The following is a 17,302-nucleotide window of genomic DNA, read 5'->3' as shown; positions in this document are numbered from 1 at the left end:
ATTGCGACATCTGCTAATCCTTTTCCCTTTGATAATGAAAATTGAATCCAAACAATAACTGTGAAATCAAGCTCAATGCAAAAAACAGTCTTATATAGAGCCATATCTTGTTGGCACAAACTACCTGATAATGCTAGAAGTATAGATACGTTTTGTATCTTGTTTCATGTGTGTTTGATTATTTTATGTGGCTTTTAATGGACCTCGGGAAGAGTAGCTGCTACCAGGTGTAGCAGCTAATGGGGATCTTAATAAAATCAAATCAAACTGCTCATGATACAGTTTGATTGTTATGAGCTTCACATTTGTGATATGATTTTATGTGAATTCAGGAGGTAAAGTGAACAACAGGTGCAAAAGCAAACCTTCAGTCTGGCCTGTAAAACACCACACATCTGGTCAGGTCCTGGCTCTAATCCCTACGGCTGCATGTTATTCTGCATGTCCTTCAGATGTGGAATGATCGTAGACGACCGTCAATTGATCATAGAATGAGTAAATGAAAACAGAAACAGATCCAGTCAAATATGAGAATTAAGGAGAATGCAGGGTATATTTTATCATATATTTTCCTCTTTGTATCCTATTTATTTTCTTTAACCAAGTTATTTTCCTCTGGAGCGGCCTGGCTGAATAATTTCCTTCGGGATGAATGAAGTTCTATCTATCTATCTATCTATCTATCTATCTATCTATCTATCTATCTATCTATCTATCTATCTATCTATCCTGAAGCTTAATTTAGGTTCAATCATTATCCTGTTGTTTGTGAGCAGAGTTGATCATTTTTGAAAAGTCTGTAGGAGAAGATATGAAAGATGTTAGTTATTCCTATTAATGTTTCTATATCCTGAATGTGTGGGTTTGTATTATTATATAATATAGAGTGGGTACACAAAGTATTCAGTCCCCCTTCAATGTTTCACCATTCAATACAGTTCTTATTTTCCTCATCAATCTACACTCACCACCCCGTAATGACAAATCAATTAAAAAAGAAAAATTGAAATTAATTATTCTATTATTATTATTAGAAACATATAATATTATACATATGCAGAACAGACTAAAACATAATCATTTATTTTTTTTTGCGCAAGTGTAAGCTCTAAAATGTGTGAGTAGAAGTCTTTATTGTCATTGCACTAATACAACAAGATTAGAGCTCTTACTCCTAAGTGTGTGTAGATTTTGTTTTTAGCTAAGAACAAATCCTGGATAAGAAAACATTTGTGAATGCCACAGCCTTCGTAAAAACTGTGTGAGTGGGACTTAAGAACAAATTTACCCAAATGTACTGGCTGTATATTATATTGTTGTTTGAGGATTTTGAGGATTGATTCAGCATTTCTTTTCCGGTGCAGTCAATCAGATGAACCGATGTTGGTCACAGAAACTACACGACCTGCATGGATTAGTACATTCATAAAAACCAGCTCCAGTCTCTCGTCATCGTCGTCATTTCCTCTGCAGAATTTAATTTTGCTTCTCGGGGGTATTTTTTGTTACAGATCAACGGTTTCACTCCATATACAACTACAGGTACAGTATTTTGTACAGTTCATATTCAAATACATAGTTTTCATTGGCTTATTTACAAAACACATTTGTATGTACATGTTCTCATGTCAGTGCAATGTCACTTCCTCTCAGCAAAACACCTTACAAAAAAAAAAAGTTCTTTAAATTAACACGTCTGGTTCCGACTTAAATAAAAAGGCTACAGACACTGACGGAGCTCAGTAGTCGACTGCATCGCCTGCAACACTGAACTATTCCTCTGGTGGGTGGGTGGAGAGGGGGCGGGGCTTCTGGAGACGGGTGGGAGGGGCTTAGATATATATATTTTTTTCATTTTACAGGACGTATGTTCACCCACAGCTCAGTTCAGAAAATCTTTGTTCCTGGATTCATGAGAATTGTGCTGAAATCAACCGCGACCGTTCAGCTACAGGTGTGGTTAGCTTAGCATCACACACGTAGCCGTCTGAGGCCACGCCCACAGCCGAAAGAAGATGAAGAAGAAGAAGAAAATAAGTAGACGGCTATTGCACCTTTAAACCAACAGTTTCCCTTTGAGCCACACGACGTCGAACACGAACGCAAAAACCGGACGCCGTTGACCGCGGAGGTCGTTGCCAGGATGGAGCAGGAAGAGACTCAGAGCTGGGCGGGCAAACATAAATATCACTCCTATGTACATTTTCCATTTGTTCAACAAACGTACTCTTTTGCAAAATAAAGTTTCATTCAGTGACGGACGTCGGCCATGACACCGCCTCCTCATAAATACAGCAGCTAAAAAGGAGGCGGGGCCAAGAGGACAGAGCGGGGGAAAAAAAACCATCAGAGCAGCCGAGCGTCCGTTCACAGTGATTAGACTGAGCCCTGCACACACACACACACACACACACGCACACACACTCACATGCACACACCTTCAAATTAAACAGGAACTGAGTTCAGATTAAACACGAAGCAGAAAACATGTCACATGGGTCCAGTGATGTCACGCATCTCATTAACAGTGAATTTAAGCCGTCCGGTGGCACGTTGTGACATCACCGATCGTTTTAACTCTGGAAATGTCCTACACACAACGTGAAATGTTTGAGCGGTTTCAGGAGTAAATTTACTAATTAATCAATTAATTAACAGAAGGTGCGTTTGAATTTGAACACAGTCTCCGTTTCCCCGGCAACCGAAGAATAAATAAACCACACAGTTCCCTACAGTGAAGTCTCACCTCCATCAGCTGCTCCCAGGAAACGACTAGGTCAGAGCGGAGGAGGAGGAAGAGGAGGAAGAGGAGGGGGAGGTGGGGGGTATCTACAGGATTTCCTGATTTTGGCAGTTGAGATGCATTGTGGGAAATGTAGGAGCCAGGTTCAGACAGTAAAGAAGACATCTAGACATCTAGACATCTTTGGTTCTGATTCTGTCCGTCGTGCTGCGTTCAGGGGGCGTACAGGTTCTCTTCAAATGTGAATTAACAGTTTATAATCAGGTTATTGACGCTTTACACATGTTTTCATAAATTGGTGCAGGCTCACTATTCAAATCATTATTATTTATCAATTAAAATTACAATATGTCTCATTTTACCAGCTATAAATTCACTATATTAATCAATTACACATTAACTTGATCTTGCCAAATAGTGAGCCTGCATCAATGTATTACTTATGTCAATAAACATTCAGATTAATCACCGGGTTATAAACCAGTGCATGAATCCTTGTCGTATTGTGAAGTGGGACAGTGAAGGCATCACCAGCGTCCTGACTGCTTTCTGATTGGCTAACCCCTCGCCCCTCCCCCTCCACCAACCTGCCGCGGCTCCTGAAGTCGCCTTAAAACAATAAAAATATATTTCTTTTAATATAAAAACAAGAGTCGATAGAAGAAGAAAAAGAGCAAGCGTCACCTGTTCACTGTGTTACTGTCATGGCACCTGTGCTAAGCTAAGCTAAGCTAGCTAACCATGCTAAGCTAAGCTACGCTAACCCAGAGCAGCTGTGGACACAAACCACCTCTGATCTGAGTTTTGGCAAACAACAAAAAAAAAAGTCTAATTTCACATGGACACCTGTGAGTGTGTGTGTGGGGCGGAGGAGGGGGCGGGGTTTGTGAAATGTGTGTACCATGTGACCTACACAGGAAGGAAGCATTAAATTATCATTGTTATTATTATTATTATCATTATTATCAATAATAATACTGTCTGAATGTGTGTGTGTGTGTGTTGGCCGACGGACTGCGAGAAGCGATGAGGTAGCGTGAGACTTTCCTCTGAAACTTTGTGGCGCTGCCGGCCGTCGTTTATAAAACCTTCGTTAAAAGATCATTTCAACATCACGTCCACCTGCAGCTTCACACATGACATCATCACACAGGTGCTTTTTTTTTTTTTTCCTTCCCCCACACCTGTTGGGCCCCCGTTTACATCAGTTGGCATTGGATCTGAATCTGTGTCCAATCGTTGGCCTCGAAGCTGCACCACCTTGGAGCTGATCACGTGACCTCAGGTGGGTGGGGATAAGCCCCGCCTCCTCCTCAGGTCACATGTTCACTCCAGCTGTTTGTTTCTTTGTTTATGTTTTGACATCACAGGTGATAAATGCACAACAACAAAGCAACGTCACGTCGTCGCTCGGCCGCAACCGCCGAACAATCAGAGAGATGTTTGTCTGCACGCATGTTACACGTATGTTATGGCGAGGAAGAGGGGGGAGGGGGGGGGGTGGCCTTGTTTTGTCGGGCTCAGCAAAGTGCACCAGTTTCACCGGGGCTTTGTTGTTGTTGTTGTTTTCGTCGTCGTCTTGGCAACCTTTGCACTAATCTGTGGAGAAGAAGAGTCTGCCCCTTTAGAGGGATCTGAACGTCTGGCTCCGCCTCCCGCTCTGAGTGACAGGAGGAGGAGGGAGGAGTGGGGGGCGGGGCTTAGTGCCGGCTGATGGAAGACGACGCCGTCACTGGAGGACACAGTATTTCTTGTAGTCGGACTCAAAGTCTTCGTCCATGCTACTGGTGTCGGCCATCTTCTTGCCGTCGATCTTTGGCAGGAACTGGGAGTAGTCGACGCCCTGCTGCTCGTAGAAGAGGATGTAGGCCGAGTCAGTGTCGACCTCCTCCGAGTGCACTTCCTGTGGGTTAACAACAACAACAAAAACAACATCAGTACAGAAGAGGAGGAGGAGGAGGAGGAGGAGGAGGAGGAGGAGTAGTGCCATCGTCCATGATGATGACACTGAGGTGGACTCATCGACAGTAAACAGAGCCAACGGAACAAAAATGTGATAAATGTGAATAAAACATGTAGAAGATGATTCTACTGAAAGACCACCCACTTGACCACTTGACCACAGGACCACCCACTAGGGCTGTCAGTTTTTAGAAAAATGAGGTTCGAACGAATATCGAATGACCTGTAATTTGTTCGGATATATTCAAATATTCAATATTCAATATATTCAAATATTATCCCCCCCCCCGCGGGCCGCCACAGAACACACAGTCGCAGTGTTTTATTTTGAAAATTGACCGGATTCTCTCAGTCAGTTGGTATTTGCAGCCCTGTCACTTCACCTGAGCGGCGTCCCAGCTTGATGCCCAGCTTGACGCGATCGCTCGCGGCTCTCGCACAAAATAGACCAGGCGCCGAAACGATCGCTGCAGGGCGCGAGCCGGCCGCGGAGGTGCACGCCACGACACCACACCAGCGGTTAATATGGGCACAGAAAGTAAACTGGCTCCGCTTCTCGGCTCTTCGCGCCTGTTCTCGGCCCTTCCACGTCCGGTGGACGTTCCGCGGCGCTATGCAGGCACTGGGCACTGCTCAAATACGAACTTTTCACCCCACATTCTAACGAATATTCTAATGTCGAATGAAAAGTGACAGCCCTACCACCCACTCTACTAAAGGACCACCCACTCTACAGGAGTATCGGCCATTCCGCTGGAGGACCGCCTACTCTACGAAGGGCTGCACAGTTTCTCACCTTACAGCTGCTGTCGTTGTAACAGTACCACTTGTCCTTGGGGTTTTTGGCGTACGTCACGTAGTGGCCTCCTCCCATGATTCCTGAATGGCACTGAGAGAGAGGAAAGACACAGAGGTCAGAGGTCAGACTGAGGTCAGGCTGAGGTCAGAGGTCAGGCTGTGTGACAGACTCACTGATATTGCATAGAGGTTGTAGATGGCGTCCAGACACATGTTGTCTCTGTGCTGCAGCAGCGATCCGTCGGGGTCGATGCCGCTCTCCAGGCTGCAGTCTGAGCTCAGTCCGTTACTGTCTCCGTTCACCAGCACCACGTCACAGTGACTGCTCGACGCCTCCGTGCTGCACGACGACTCCGACGTCATCGCCTCTCCTGATATGGGAAGAACCGCTGTCACCGCCGCCACCGTGCTCCCCTCTGTGTCCGGCTGCGCTGCGTTGTCGCCCTCGGTGTTCGCGGCTCCGTCCAGGTTCTCCTTGCTGTTGGAGAGCCGGTGTCTGCTGCCCAGCTGAGGCAGGCGGAGGCGGCCCGGCCTGCGACCCCCGCTGCTCTTTGGGCTGCTGGAGGGGCTGCTGCTCCGGCTGAGAGACGGCGCCGACTTCCTGCTGGAGGCCGGGGAGGCTGTTGGGACACGGAGGGTTAAAGACACAGCTCACACCACTTCACCTTCAGCTGCGTTAAACATCAACAAGACCAATTATATAGTCTTCAGACACAAAAACAAAAACTATGCTATTGAGGAAGCTAAATTATTTATTAACAATAATGAAATTAAACAAGTATCGCATACCAAATTCCTAGGTGTCATAGTTGATGAAGCCCTTTCATGGAAAAACCATATTGACTTGGTGTACAAGAAAATAACTAAATCTTATGGTGTTATCCGTAGAATTTCATCTTTTATAAATAGATTTTGTTTATTAACACTGTATTAAGAGCTTGATTTACCCTTATTTATCATACTGCAACCTTGTTTGGGCCAGCATATTCAACATCTCTTCACAATTTGTTGTTGTTACAAAAGAAATTTGTTAGACTTGCCACTGCATCGTGTTACTTAGCACCAACTACTTTTTTGTTTAAGCAACTTAAAATCTTGACCATTTCTGAAATTAACACTTATCAAATATGTATTTTTATGTTTAATTGCACTACAAATGCTGCATCTTTTCCTATTGGTGACTTTTTTGTTGCAAATTCCACTATTCACTCATACCCAACCAGACAAGCTAATCATATTTATCGTAAATTTTCTCGTACAACATTAGGGCAGTTTAGTATTAAATTCAGAGGTCCTTTAATCTGGAATTCTATACCTCATATAATTACTAAGTGTAGGTCTATTTCAGGGCTCAAATGTAGAATTAAAAATGTTCTACTAAGCGACTGTATGTTAATACTGGAGTGATTTGAGTAGTCTCGTTAATTAATATTATTGTTAGCATTGTGATTTTTTAGTATATTATTTTTAAGATGAGTAGTGTTTCTACTCTCACTGTCTAGTATGTATGCATGTGTGTGTCTGTGTATGTATGTGTATACATGGGTATACATATTGTTTGTTTGTTTTGGTAATTGTTTTGTTTTTTCTTGAGCTGAGGCCTTGTATAGGCCCTTTGGGTCTCTTGTCTCGGCTTGCACCTATTATTTTTTGTCAATGTATTTTAATGTGTCCTATTCTTGTTATTCTGTATTGGTGCAAAATAAATAAATAAACTAAACTAAACTAAACTCCACCTTCTGTCAGAGGCAGGATCAATACCTTTGTTGAGGTTGCAGAAGCCGGCGGGGGCCGAGATGGAGGACAGGTTGTCCTCCCCGCTGACCCTCAGCAGGTCCTCGCTCTCGCTGCGGGAGTGGAGGCAGTGCTGCTCCAGGTCTCGGGGGGCCAGGAAGGCGCTGGGGTCAAAACTCTCACGTGGGAACTTGACGATCTTCTGGGATTTGATCCAGCGACCGTTGACGAACTGGAAGCGCTTCAGGTGGACGATCTGCAGAGGAGACAGCACATGACATACGTCAGACTGTGGACTGAGGCGTCCTCAAACTCACCACGGGTCCGACGGGGTCTGGGACCACTGACCAGGATGGGCGGCAGCCTCCACAGGTCCAGTTTCTTGGTGGCGAGCCGGTGGGTCTTGCACTTGGAGCAGTAGTAGAGTTCGTCCTCGCCCAGCTCCTCCTCGCTGGTGAAGGCCTTCAGGCAGCTGTCCAGGCTGATGGGCTCGGCTTGGGCCCGGCGGGACTGCTCCACGCTGCAGTGCTCCTCCACGATCTGCAAGGGGGAAGCAATAGGGAGCTCAAACACCTGGACGCCGCTCAGGTGAAGTGACAGGGCTTCAAATACCAACTGACTGAGGTGCAGAGTAAAGCCTGGTTCACACATGAAGATAATCTGGCTGATTTTGGCCTGATTTCCCCCCTTCCGACCAAGGACAGCAAACGCCCGATTATCTGATGGCTCTAAACATTATCCTACCAGGTGATCCTGTGGTGTGAGGTGTGTTAAGAGTCAATTTCTCCTGATGATCTACTTGGAAAGTGGTCGGGACCGACAATTGTAAATGTTAAACCTGTTCAATATGTATGATCAAAAGTCCTTCTGTGTGTGGGGGGGAAGCCGGCAATCCAGAGTCACCGACTCCGTGGAATTGGAATTGAATGTAGCCAATAAAGAAGCGAGCTGACTGAAGAACACAGAAGCATCTCTACAAACAGAATGAGTGTAAACAGAGGTGTTAATAATATAGCATGCCCCAAAAAAAGTGGTCTCGTGACACAACTTATCCTGTGTATGGAGCGGGGTAAATTGAGCATAAGAGTAGGTAAGTTGAGCCACCGACTCCTTCCCCTCCATCCATTTCCAATTTTCCCCTTTACTCAATATTCCACCTGTCCAGGTTGCAGGTGATTTCATTGCATTTTGGGAAGAATCCCTCATCTTTCTCTTTAAAAGTAAAGCTTTGCCTCACCATAAACAGCTCTGCCTGATTTCAGGAACATACTTACTGTAATCATAAACATCCAGCATCATGAGTTAATAATTAGGACATATACAGAGAAAATACACTCACAAAGTGTATAAGGCAGGTGGCTCAACTTACCCAAGAGCTACCATATTGACTTTGTTGGTCCCCACAGCTAAAATGATGCACTTTCATCATGTAAAAAACTAATTTATAATTGTCTCCTTTGGTCTAAACACAATTCTCATGAAACTTAAGGTCGACTGAATTCACTTTTTTTGGGGGATATAAATGTCAAACCAGTTTACTGATCTGGTTCTTACTTTCAGAGACTCCATTAAATGATGACTTCCTCCTAAATATTTGGTCACATGCTCAATTTTTGTTATGTTCCCTAGCAACTAGGGGGTGGCTCAACTTGCCCCTATGCTTAACTTACCCAAGTCTCCACTATGGCTACTGTCTGTTGGGTAAAAAATAATGCTGAGCTCAGAAAAAGGGAAATCACCGAAAAGTGTATGTGTGTGAGTATTGGGAAAAACCCAAAACAGATACAGACACAGAACAGCTGAAAAGTACCCAGAGAAAACGCCGACGTATCCCAAAAGGCACCTGACACCTGCAGTTGCTACGAATGTTGAAAACAAAAGCAATGAGAATCAGTGCGTTTACTATGTGCACTCACTTGAACAACGTTTATTCTATGTAATGAAATAAATTATCATGTAAACTATATATATATATAAATACAACAGCTTCTACTTAGCTAAGAAATAATAGAATCAACACAAATGTGAAACTTAGTCTAAAACACTGAACGTGTTGAAAAAACGTGATACGATTAATCTTTCAAAATGTTATCACTTTTTGGAAAAAAATGTAATGTTACATTAGATTTCATTTTTTCCCAGAAATTTCTCTAAATTTTTCCCCAAATTCACACCATTGGCCCTAATTTGAACGTACATTGACTAAAAAAGTAACAATATTCAGTCTCAGAACAAATACTTGTGTATTTCTGGTGTTTGTTTCCAAATTTTGTCCAATGGGGGGTCCGTGGTCTAATTTGTGTCAGTTTAGGGGTCTTTGATGTAAAAAAGTTTGAGAACCACTGCTCTACTGCACCTTGCTCTGACTATTCTGACCATTTTCTTGGAGAAGCCATTTGCTGATTTTTGTAACCTGTGAACATCAGCTGAGACTGTGATTTGGTTTTATTGACATTAATTTTTTGCGCCAACACATCTCCATTGCTACCATCAACAAACGTTCTTCTTCTTGGTTTAACGGTTATTTTGGTTTAACTGCCTCCTACAGGTCGGTCAGGGTACTACTTCAGATCACGTTTGATCACGTGGGATTTCTGGCTTGGGGAGACGAGACTCTAGTGTGTCGTGAAGACAAATAGTTATGTGTGTGGTGCTGTATTGGGAATATCGCAGCATACCACACACAATACGATCAAAAGTGTTCCTGTGTCATATGTCTCACCCTCTCCTGGGAGGTCTGGTAGCGGAGGTGCAGGGCCGTGGGGTCCCAGTCCACCGCGATGTAGGCGTTCCCCACAGACGCTCTGTCCTCAGTGCAGTCGATCGTACAACCCCGACAGAACCTGGACACACACACACAAAGAACAGTATGTTGATGCTGCTCAGAATGAAACCCCAACAGTGTGACATCGCCACCAGGTGCGTCTCTGCCTCCATGTCTCACCTGTACCAGGGACACCAGGCACACGAGTTCCCGTCCTTGCCGACGACCCTCAGGGTGAAGGGGTACTGGTAGCCCATACTGTCGTCACTGCAGGACACACACAACACACAATAAGTGTTTGTTGAAACCACATAACACGCTGGAAGCTGTGTGTGTGTGTGTCTGTGGCCTCGTCCACACAAAAACAAAGCTTCACCCAAAACGATCTTTTCCTTGTTCGTTTTGAAAAAAATCTGTGTAAACACGTCATCGTTTCAAGAAGTATCTTCGTAACGCTGTAGTGTGTCCACCAGGCCTGTGTGTGGCGCTGTAACGCTGCCACACATTAGAGCATGGCTACCCGACCCGAGGCCCGACGGGTATCGGGCCGGGCCGGGCCTGGTTTTTAATTAATTAATTCAGGCCCGGGTCGGGTCGGGTCGGGCTGCACACGGACAGCTGGTCTTGGTCGTTGGTCGCGAGCGCTCTGAGCGGCGCGCGCGTGTCGCGTGTGTGTGTGTCGCTAGTGCCACTCAGACTGGTGCCACTTCAGGTGGATCCGTGAGCCAATCATCCGTCACGATCCTTCCTGTCGTGTATGAGTGAGGTGCTCTGGCACACATACACACACACACGGCCGTGTCCACCTCTCTCTCCCTCTCTCTTTCTATCTCTCTCTCTCTCTCTCTCTCTATCTACCGAGTCGTCTCACTTCCGAGCCGCTTGACGAGCATCGCGCTGTTAAATGTCATTGAAAATAACGTGCATTTTGCATAATAACACTTCGGGTAACGGGTTGGGTCGGGCCTGGTTTTTAATTTATTAATTCGGGCTCGGGTCGGGTTTGAGAGTCTCGGGCTCGGGCCGGGTACGGGCTTAATTTCCAGGCCCGTGCAGCCCTCTACCACACATCAACACCAGAAACATAGAAGAAGACAGAAAGCTTCTCCGCTGGATTCAAACTCCAAACATTAGAAGTGGATTAAATGTCGACTGGGAGTCGAGTCAGAGCAAATATGACGATGATGATGATTTAACGGGAGAGATTCAGCCGCAGTAGTCGACTGTTGTTTTTGCCCAGGTTACAAGTTAGAGTGGTGGGGGGTATGACATCATCGTTTCACAAAAGATCCGTTTTGGGCGTCTACAGGAAAACGCTGAGGCGGCGTTTTTCAACGCCGTTTCCAAAAAATACCAGTTTTTACCCCTTGAAAACGTAGTTTCCTGTGTGTGTGTGTGTGTGTGTGTGTGTGTGTGTGTGTGTGTGTGTGTGTGTGTGTGTGTGTGTGTGTGTGTGTGTGTGTGTGTGTGTGTGTGTGTGTGTGTGTGTTTGGGGGGGGCGGAGCCTCCTACCAGTCCTGGGCGTGGTTACTGGCCTCCTGGGGGGGCAGCGGGCTGGCGAGCCGAGACACCTGGATCCAGACGGCGTCGTACAGATCCTTCTTACTGGTGTGGACGGTGCAGGGGACGATGAGCGGCATCCCGAACAGACTGGGCCGGTTCTTCTGGGACGACAGGAAGTACAGCTCCGTCCGCATCTGGAGGACACACACACACACACACACACACACACACACGGAGGTCAGGTCCGAGCTGCGCCGGTCCGGTCCGGCTCACACCAGTCGGCTCCTACCTACCATCTTCCTGTGCATGGCGATGATGTAGCCGATGAAGGGGCTGTCCTGCAACGGGGTCACGTGACCGTTGGAGACGCCGTTGGCCAGCGGCGTATCCGGGGACGACGGCACCAGGGAGGAGGGGCCTCCGTTAGGGATGGGGGGGGGCTTGGTGCTCAGGTGTCCGTTAGCAGCAGAGCCGTTGGCGATCGGGGTGATGTCTGAAGAAGAGGAGGAGGAGACGTTTGTTCACAGCGCCTTATAAACGTCTTCATCCCCCTTGAACTTTTACACATTTTGTTACGTTACAACCACAAACTTAAACGTGTTTTATTGGGATTTTATGTGACAGACCAACACAAAGTAGAGCAGGGGTCATCAACTATATTTGTTGAAGGGCCAGAATTTTTCTCAACAGACACCTCGGGGGCCGGACATTCAAATAGGCAGAGATTGAAATTAAATTCACCTTTTTGCCTAATAGGCCTAATTTATTTGTTTATATTCTGTTTTACCTGTAGCTCATAATTTTAATTTATACATATCTTTGGTGTTTGGTATGATATAAAATGAAAAATCTTGACAGCTGGACTTTCAGATACTCCGACATGCTGGAGCTTTACACTGCTGACCTGACTTGCCCTGTGATTTTCAGCCTAAATATGAAAGGAGGCTGACAATCGGTTCTGATGATACAAATCAGTAGCCCTGAGTAGTCAGTAGTGTTTCTCTTCTATAATACACATTCTACATCTCGGAGGCGACGTTTTTCCACACACGGGCAGAGCTCAGTGGGAAACAGTAGGAGAGACACAGGCCGAGGGGGAACCGGGACACAACACCGGAGGGAGAAGCAGGTCCGTGCGCCGCAGGACGTGCACAAAAAAACAACCGCGTGGCATCAAACACGCGCCGCTACCGCATCGTTTTTGGGTTGTGAGCATGCATGACGCGCATCTACACTGAATGGGTTTCAGTGCGCAAAAGACGCTACATCTGAACGGCCCGTGCTCACCCAGTTTAACCAAGGCGGCGGCCAAAACCACCCAGGCAGCTCACCTCTGAAGACAGGCAGGGAAAACCTGCAGTCCAGCTCCCTAAACTTTCATGCACGGGGCTTTGAGTACCGCGGCGTTTCCTAATCCCAGCACATTGATTTACAGGCACACACTAACACTTTCTTTGAGCGTGTCTGCGTGTCTCCGTGTCCCAGCGCATTGACTTACAGGCGCACACCAACAGAGACGGAGAAATATAATAGCTACTTTTTAACTATCAGAACTCAGTCGCAGGCCTGATTGGAAGGTTCGGCGGGCCGGATTCGGCCCGCGGGCCGCCAGTTGATGATCACTGAAGTAGAGCATCATTTGTTAAGTGGAAGGAAAACGATTCGCATGTGTGTGTGTGTGTGTGTGTGTGTGTGTGTGTGTGTGTGGGAGACTGACCTGTCAGGGTGGGGGAGCAGAGGGAGGTGGGTGAACCCGGCACCGGGACCTCAAATGCACACAGGAAACCGTTGACTGACAGACGGACCTTCTGGTTGTCCTGAGGGAAGTTCTGAACAGAGGAACAGTAACAGTCAGTGGCTTCAACTGTGGAACCAGAACCAGAGCCAGAACCAGGACCTTGATGAGTGTCAGTACCTTGATGTTGGAGGTGTGGACCTCGGCCAGGAGGATCTGCTCAGGCTTCAGGCTGCAGAGTTCACTGAGCTGCTTCTTCAGTCCAGTGTACTTCTCATCCATGTTCAACCTCAGGCCGTAACGCACCGGCGTGGAGCCGTCCAGTTTGATCACTGCACACACACAGACACACACACACACACATAACTATCCTTGGTACCGTGACATGAAAGCTATTTTTAGCGAGGCCGATCAACAGCATATTTTCACTAATGGTTTGCATTGTAATGTTAAAGCAGAAGTGAGTGATATATTTGTGTTAATATAAGTCTTAAATAGTTATATCTTCCGACAGCAATCACTTACATAGAGTGTTTGGACTGAAACACGGGTCTCTCTGTCCCTCTGCTCTGCTCTGAGCCGAAGAGAAAACATTTATCGTATCCTACAGTTTTTATCCAATGAGGAGAGAGAACGGCATGCAGGGCTGTGTGTGCAGCCAAGGAACGCCGTGAATGTGGTGACGTAGCGACGAGGACTGTTATGGTGCGTTCAAGGAAACTCGTATTTTTCCGACCGTGAAGTGGTACCAGTTCGATCTGGTACGAGTTCACCGGTCGGAAGTTACGAGTGGCCGTTATAGTGACTTTCACCGGTAAAACAGGTCGGAAAAACACGAGTGGGTTGCCTGGAACGCTACAAAGTCGTAAGTTGTGACTTGAAGCTGTAATTTACGATTTCAAAAGCCTGCCTGGAACGCAGCATTAGCGAAAACGACCGGATCACTCACTTCTGCTTTAATTTTGAGTATAAAGAAAAATGGGCTAATGATATCTGGGTTAAACCAAAGCTCAGAACTTATTGCCAGTTGAAAAATGTATATTGTTCAGAACCCGATGTGACTTTGCCACTGGATAGATCCAAGAGATCTTTATGTGCCCAGTTGAGGGCTGGGATTCTCCCTCTGGCAATAGAAGTAAGTAGGTTTAACTCAGTACATTACATTATGTAATTTAAATGTAATCGAGGATGAACTGCAATTTGTGTTTCATTGTCCGTCATATGACGAAGCCAGCCAGTTTTTGTTTCAGAAAATGTAAAATGTGAAGCCTGAGTTGTTTTGGGCTGATGATGAGGTAAAGTTGGAATAGTTCTTCAGAAAAGAAGTCTTTACTATAGCTACTTTCATAAAAAGTGCCTGGTCAATAAGAAAAAGTGAATTATTTATGTGAATTCCATGTGGTTTTTGTTTTGTCTGTGCTCTGATGGTTTTGTTTGTTGTCTAAATATGAAATGTGTCTTTAGGCCCTTATAGGCTGGGTGCCTTAATTGGTGTATGACACTTAAATAAATATCAATTCAATTCAATTCACACACACAAACTGGGGCGTCAGGCTCTGAGGTCACCAACCACACACACACACACACACACACACACACACACACACACACACACACACACACACACACACACACACACACACACACACACACACACACACACACACACACACACACACACACACACACACACACACACACACACACACACACACACAACAGTAAGTGAGTGTAAGGTGTGCGGCGTCCTCACCTGTGATCTCCAGGTGCATGGAGCTGTCCATGGGGAGGGGCAGCGACAGGAAGTTGAAGGGGTCGAAGCGAGCGCTGATGTGTCCGCAGGTCTTACACTTCACCTGGGACTTCAGCTGACCGTGGAACAGGTCGACCACGATGGAGCGGTTCCTGCGCAGGTGGTTCTCCCACGCCTGGACACACACACACAGAGTAATGAGATCACACACACTAATAAAGCAAACAAACTCATCTTATTGTCAAACCCACTAACAGGAACCTGCCTGCACAACTTCTAAAGTCAAGAAGAAGAACAACTAAAGGCTCCAGACCAGTCCCTCGTTTTATTGTGTCCCCAGAAACACTTCCTGTTGTGTTCGGAGGGTTTTTTTTTAACTTATGAAAATGATTTTCTGAATCTGTAGCACATTAGTGTAGAGCTGCAACAATTAATAGATTAATCGAACAATAATCAATTATCAAATTAATCGTCAACTATTTTGATCGAATAATCGGTTTGAGTCGTTTTTGAACAAAAAAATGTCAAAATTCTATGATTCCAGCTTCTTAAATGTGAATATTTCTGGTTTCTTTGTTGCTTTACGACAATATACTGAGTCTCTCTTTGGTTTGTGGACAAAACAAGACATTTGAGGACGTCGTCTTGTGGTTTGGGAAACACCGATTGATATTTTTAACATTTTCTAACATTTTATTGACCAAACAACTAATGATTAATCGTTTAAATAATAAATCGTTTAAATACAGATTAATCGATAATGAAAATGATCGTTAGTTGCAGCCCTGCATTTGTGTCTTTGTGTGTTTTCCAAAGCTGCAGTGTGTTGAGCCCTCAGAGCCACCGTAGGTTCCCAACCAGCAGTAGTATGTTTTTATGTTTTTTTTTGTATTAAGGCCTTTTACTGACAAACCAATGGTTCAATTAAGTTGAATGGAAAGAGTGAGTCTGACAGAGTGAATGAGTCACCTCAGAGGAAAAAGGAAAAACACAAACTCCCCCTGGTTTCAGTTCAGCTCTGAATGTTTGAATGTGATTAAAAAGTTATGTTTTTATGGGCCACCTACATCTTTTAGTTTTTCAGGAGTCTGAGAAGGTTGGGAACTCTACTTTATTCATTTAATCTGTACACAATGTGTGTGTGCATTGAGCGGTGTGACCCTCTGACCTCTGAGGCGACCTCCCAGTCCGGCCGGCCGTCGCTGTCCTTCAGCTCCACGTACGGCTTCTCGTGGACTCGGTTCAGGTCCTCGTGCAGCCCGTCCAGCAGGAAGGCGAGCAGCTCCTGGGAGTCCTGCTGCTGGAAGCCGTTGAAGCGCGGCGCGTACTTTGCTATCGTCCACTGGACAGGAAAACGACATCACAATCAACAATACTAAACTTCACAGGCTTCTTTTAATTTTATCTTTTATTTTTATTTTAAAGGCGCTTTGATACAGCAGAGAAACACGTATCCTGCGACTCACTCTGAGTTTGAGCGGCGCCACGTTCTTCTGGGTCCCGCTCCACAGCTCCAACACCAGGTCGCCGTAACACTTGGCCATGTGACCTCGCATCCCGATCGGGTTGGTTCTGTAAACGCAACCACACAGTGAGTTCAGGAAAACAGGGTCAGGACGATCAGTTACGATATGATACGCCAACAGAAAGAAAATTATTCCTCGAAGTGCATCTGGAGAGCCGGGAGGCCAGTTCGTAGTCCAACGAAAACTTTATATGAGAGTCAATAGGGCCCGACACAAAAATGTCCATAAAACTACACAAAAACCTTGAAATATTCCTCCACACTGCTCGTCCACTGCAATCCAAGTGTCCTGAAGGGATGTAGGCCAGAGTTTACCCGATACCACGTCATTGAGGCAAGTCCGGTCACGTGCGTGCATCGCATGAACACGAGAGCGCGCCCCAGGCAAATTCAATACAGGACTGTTTAGGCTGTAAAAATGTCCTAAATGATGTTGTTTCCAGTAAACTCTGGACTATCTCCCTTCAGGACACTTGGATTGCAGTGGACGAGCAGTGTGGAGGGATATTAAATGGTTTTTGTGTAGTTTTATGGACTGAGTTTTTGTGTCGGGCCCTATTACTCTCATATAAAATTTCATAGCATGAGGGTGAGTCACTAATGACTGAATTTCATTTTTTGGTGAACTATTCCTTTAAGCAGCAATTATTAAGTAGAAACACAGAAAATATAAATCAATAAGTAGAAAATTAAACACAATAAAACAATATGTATAATAAAAACATGATGCAGAGGACATCATAAGTTTAACCATGTGTATATTAGCCTGATTGATTGATTGATTG

The 17,302-nt window shown here is 45.4% G+C and overlaps 1 protein-coding gene across 3 annotated transcripts in view; it reads right to left on the bottom strand.

The window, feature by feature from the left end:
* Window positions 1-1,457: 1,457 nt before the first annotated feature.
* Window positions 1,458-17,302, bottom strand: part of usp32 (ubiquitin specific peptidase 32) — a 72,198-nt gene continuing 56,353 nt past the window's right edge. For all 3 annotated transcript variants that reach the window (XM_083984953.1, XM_083984955.1, XM_083984954.1), the window contains exons 21-34: window positions 16,459-16,564; window positions 16,161-16,334; window positions 14,993-15,167; window positions 13,420-13,571; window positions 13,222-13,333; window positions 11,798-11,997; window positions 11,514-11,698; window positions 10,182-10,268; window positions 9,960-10,080; window positions 7,586-7,777; window positions 7,265-7,493; window positions 5,678-6,123; window positions 5,502-5,594; window positions 1,458-4,646 (exon numbers count right to left, since the gene is read on the bottom strand). In XM_083984953.1, the coding sequence (XP_083841079.1) occupies window positions 4,473-4,646; window positions 5,502-5,594; window positions 5,678-6,123; window positions 7,265-7,493; window positions 7,586-7,777; window positions 9,960-10,080; window positions 10,182-10,268; window positions 11,514-11,698; window positions 11,798-11,997; window positions 13,222-13,333; window positions 13,420-13,571; window positions 14,993-15,167; window positions 16,161-16,334; window positions 16,459-16,564 (2,446 nt within the window). In that variant the 3' untranslated portion in view covers window positions 1,458-4,472. The remainder of the gene's footprint in view (window positions 4,647-5,501; window positions 5,595-5,677; window positions 6,124-7,264; window positions 7,494-7,585; window positions 7,778-9,959; window positions 10,081-10,181; window positions 10,269-11,513; window positions 11,699-11,797; window positions 11,998-13,221; window positions 13,334-13,419; window positions 13,572-14,992; window positions 15,168-16,160; window positions 16,335-16,458; window positions 16,565-17,302) is intronic.

This window comes from Trachurus trachurus (assembly GCF_905171665.1).
Source record: "Trachurus trachurus genome assembly, chromosome: 13".
Lineage (NCBI taxonomy): Eukaryota > Metazoa > Chordata > Actinopteri > Carangiformes > Carangidae > Trachurus > Trachurus trachurus.
The sequence above is the reverse complement of the archived record's forward strand: the minus strand, read 5'-3'. Positions and strand labels throughout refer to the sequence as shown.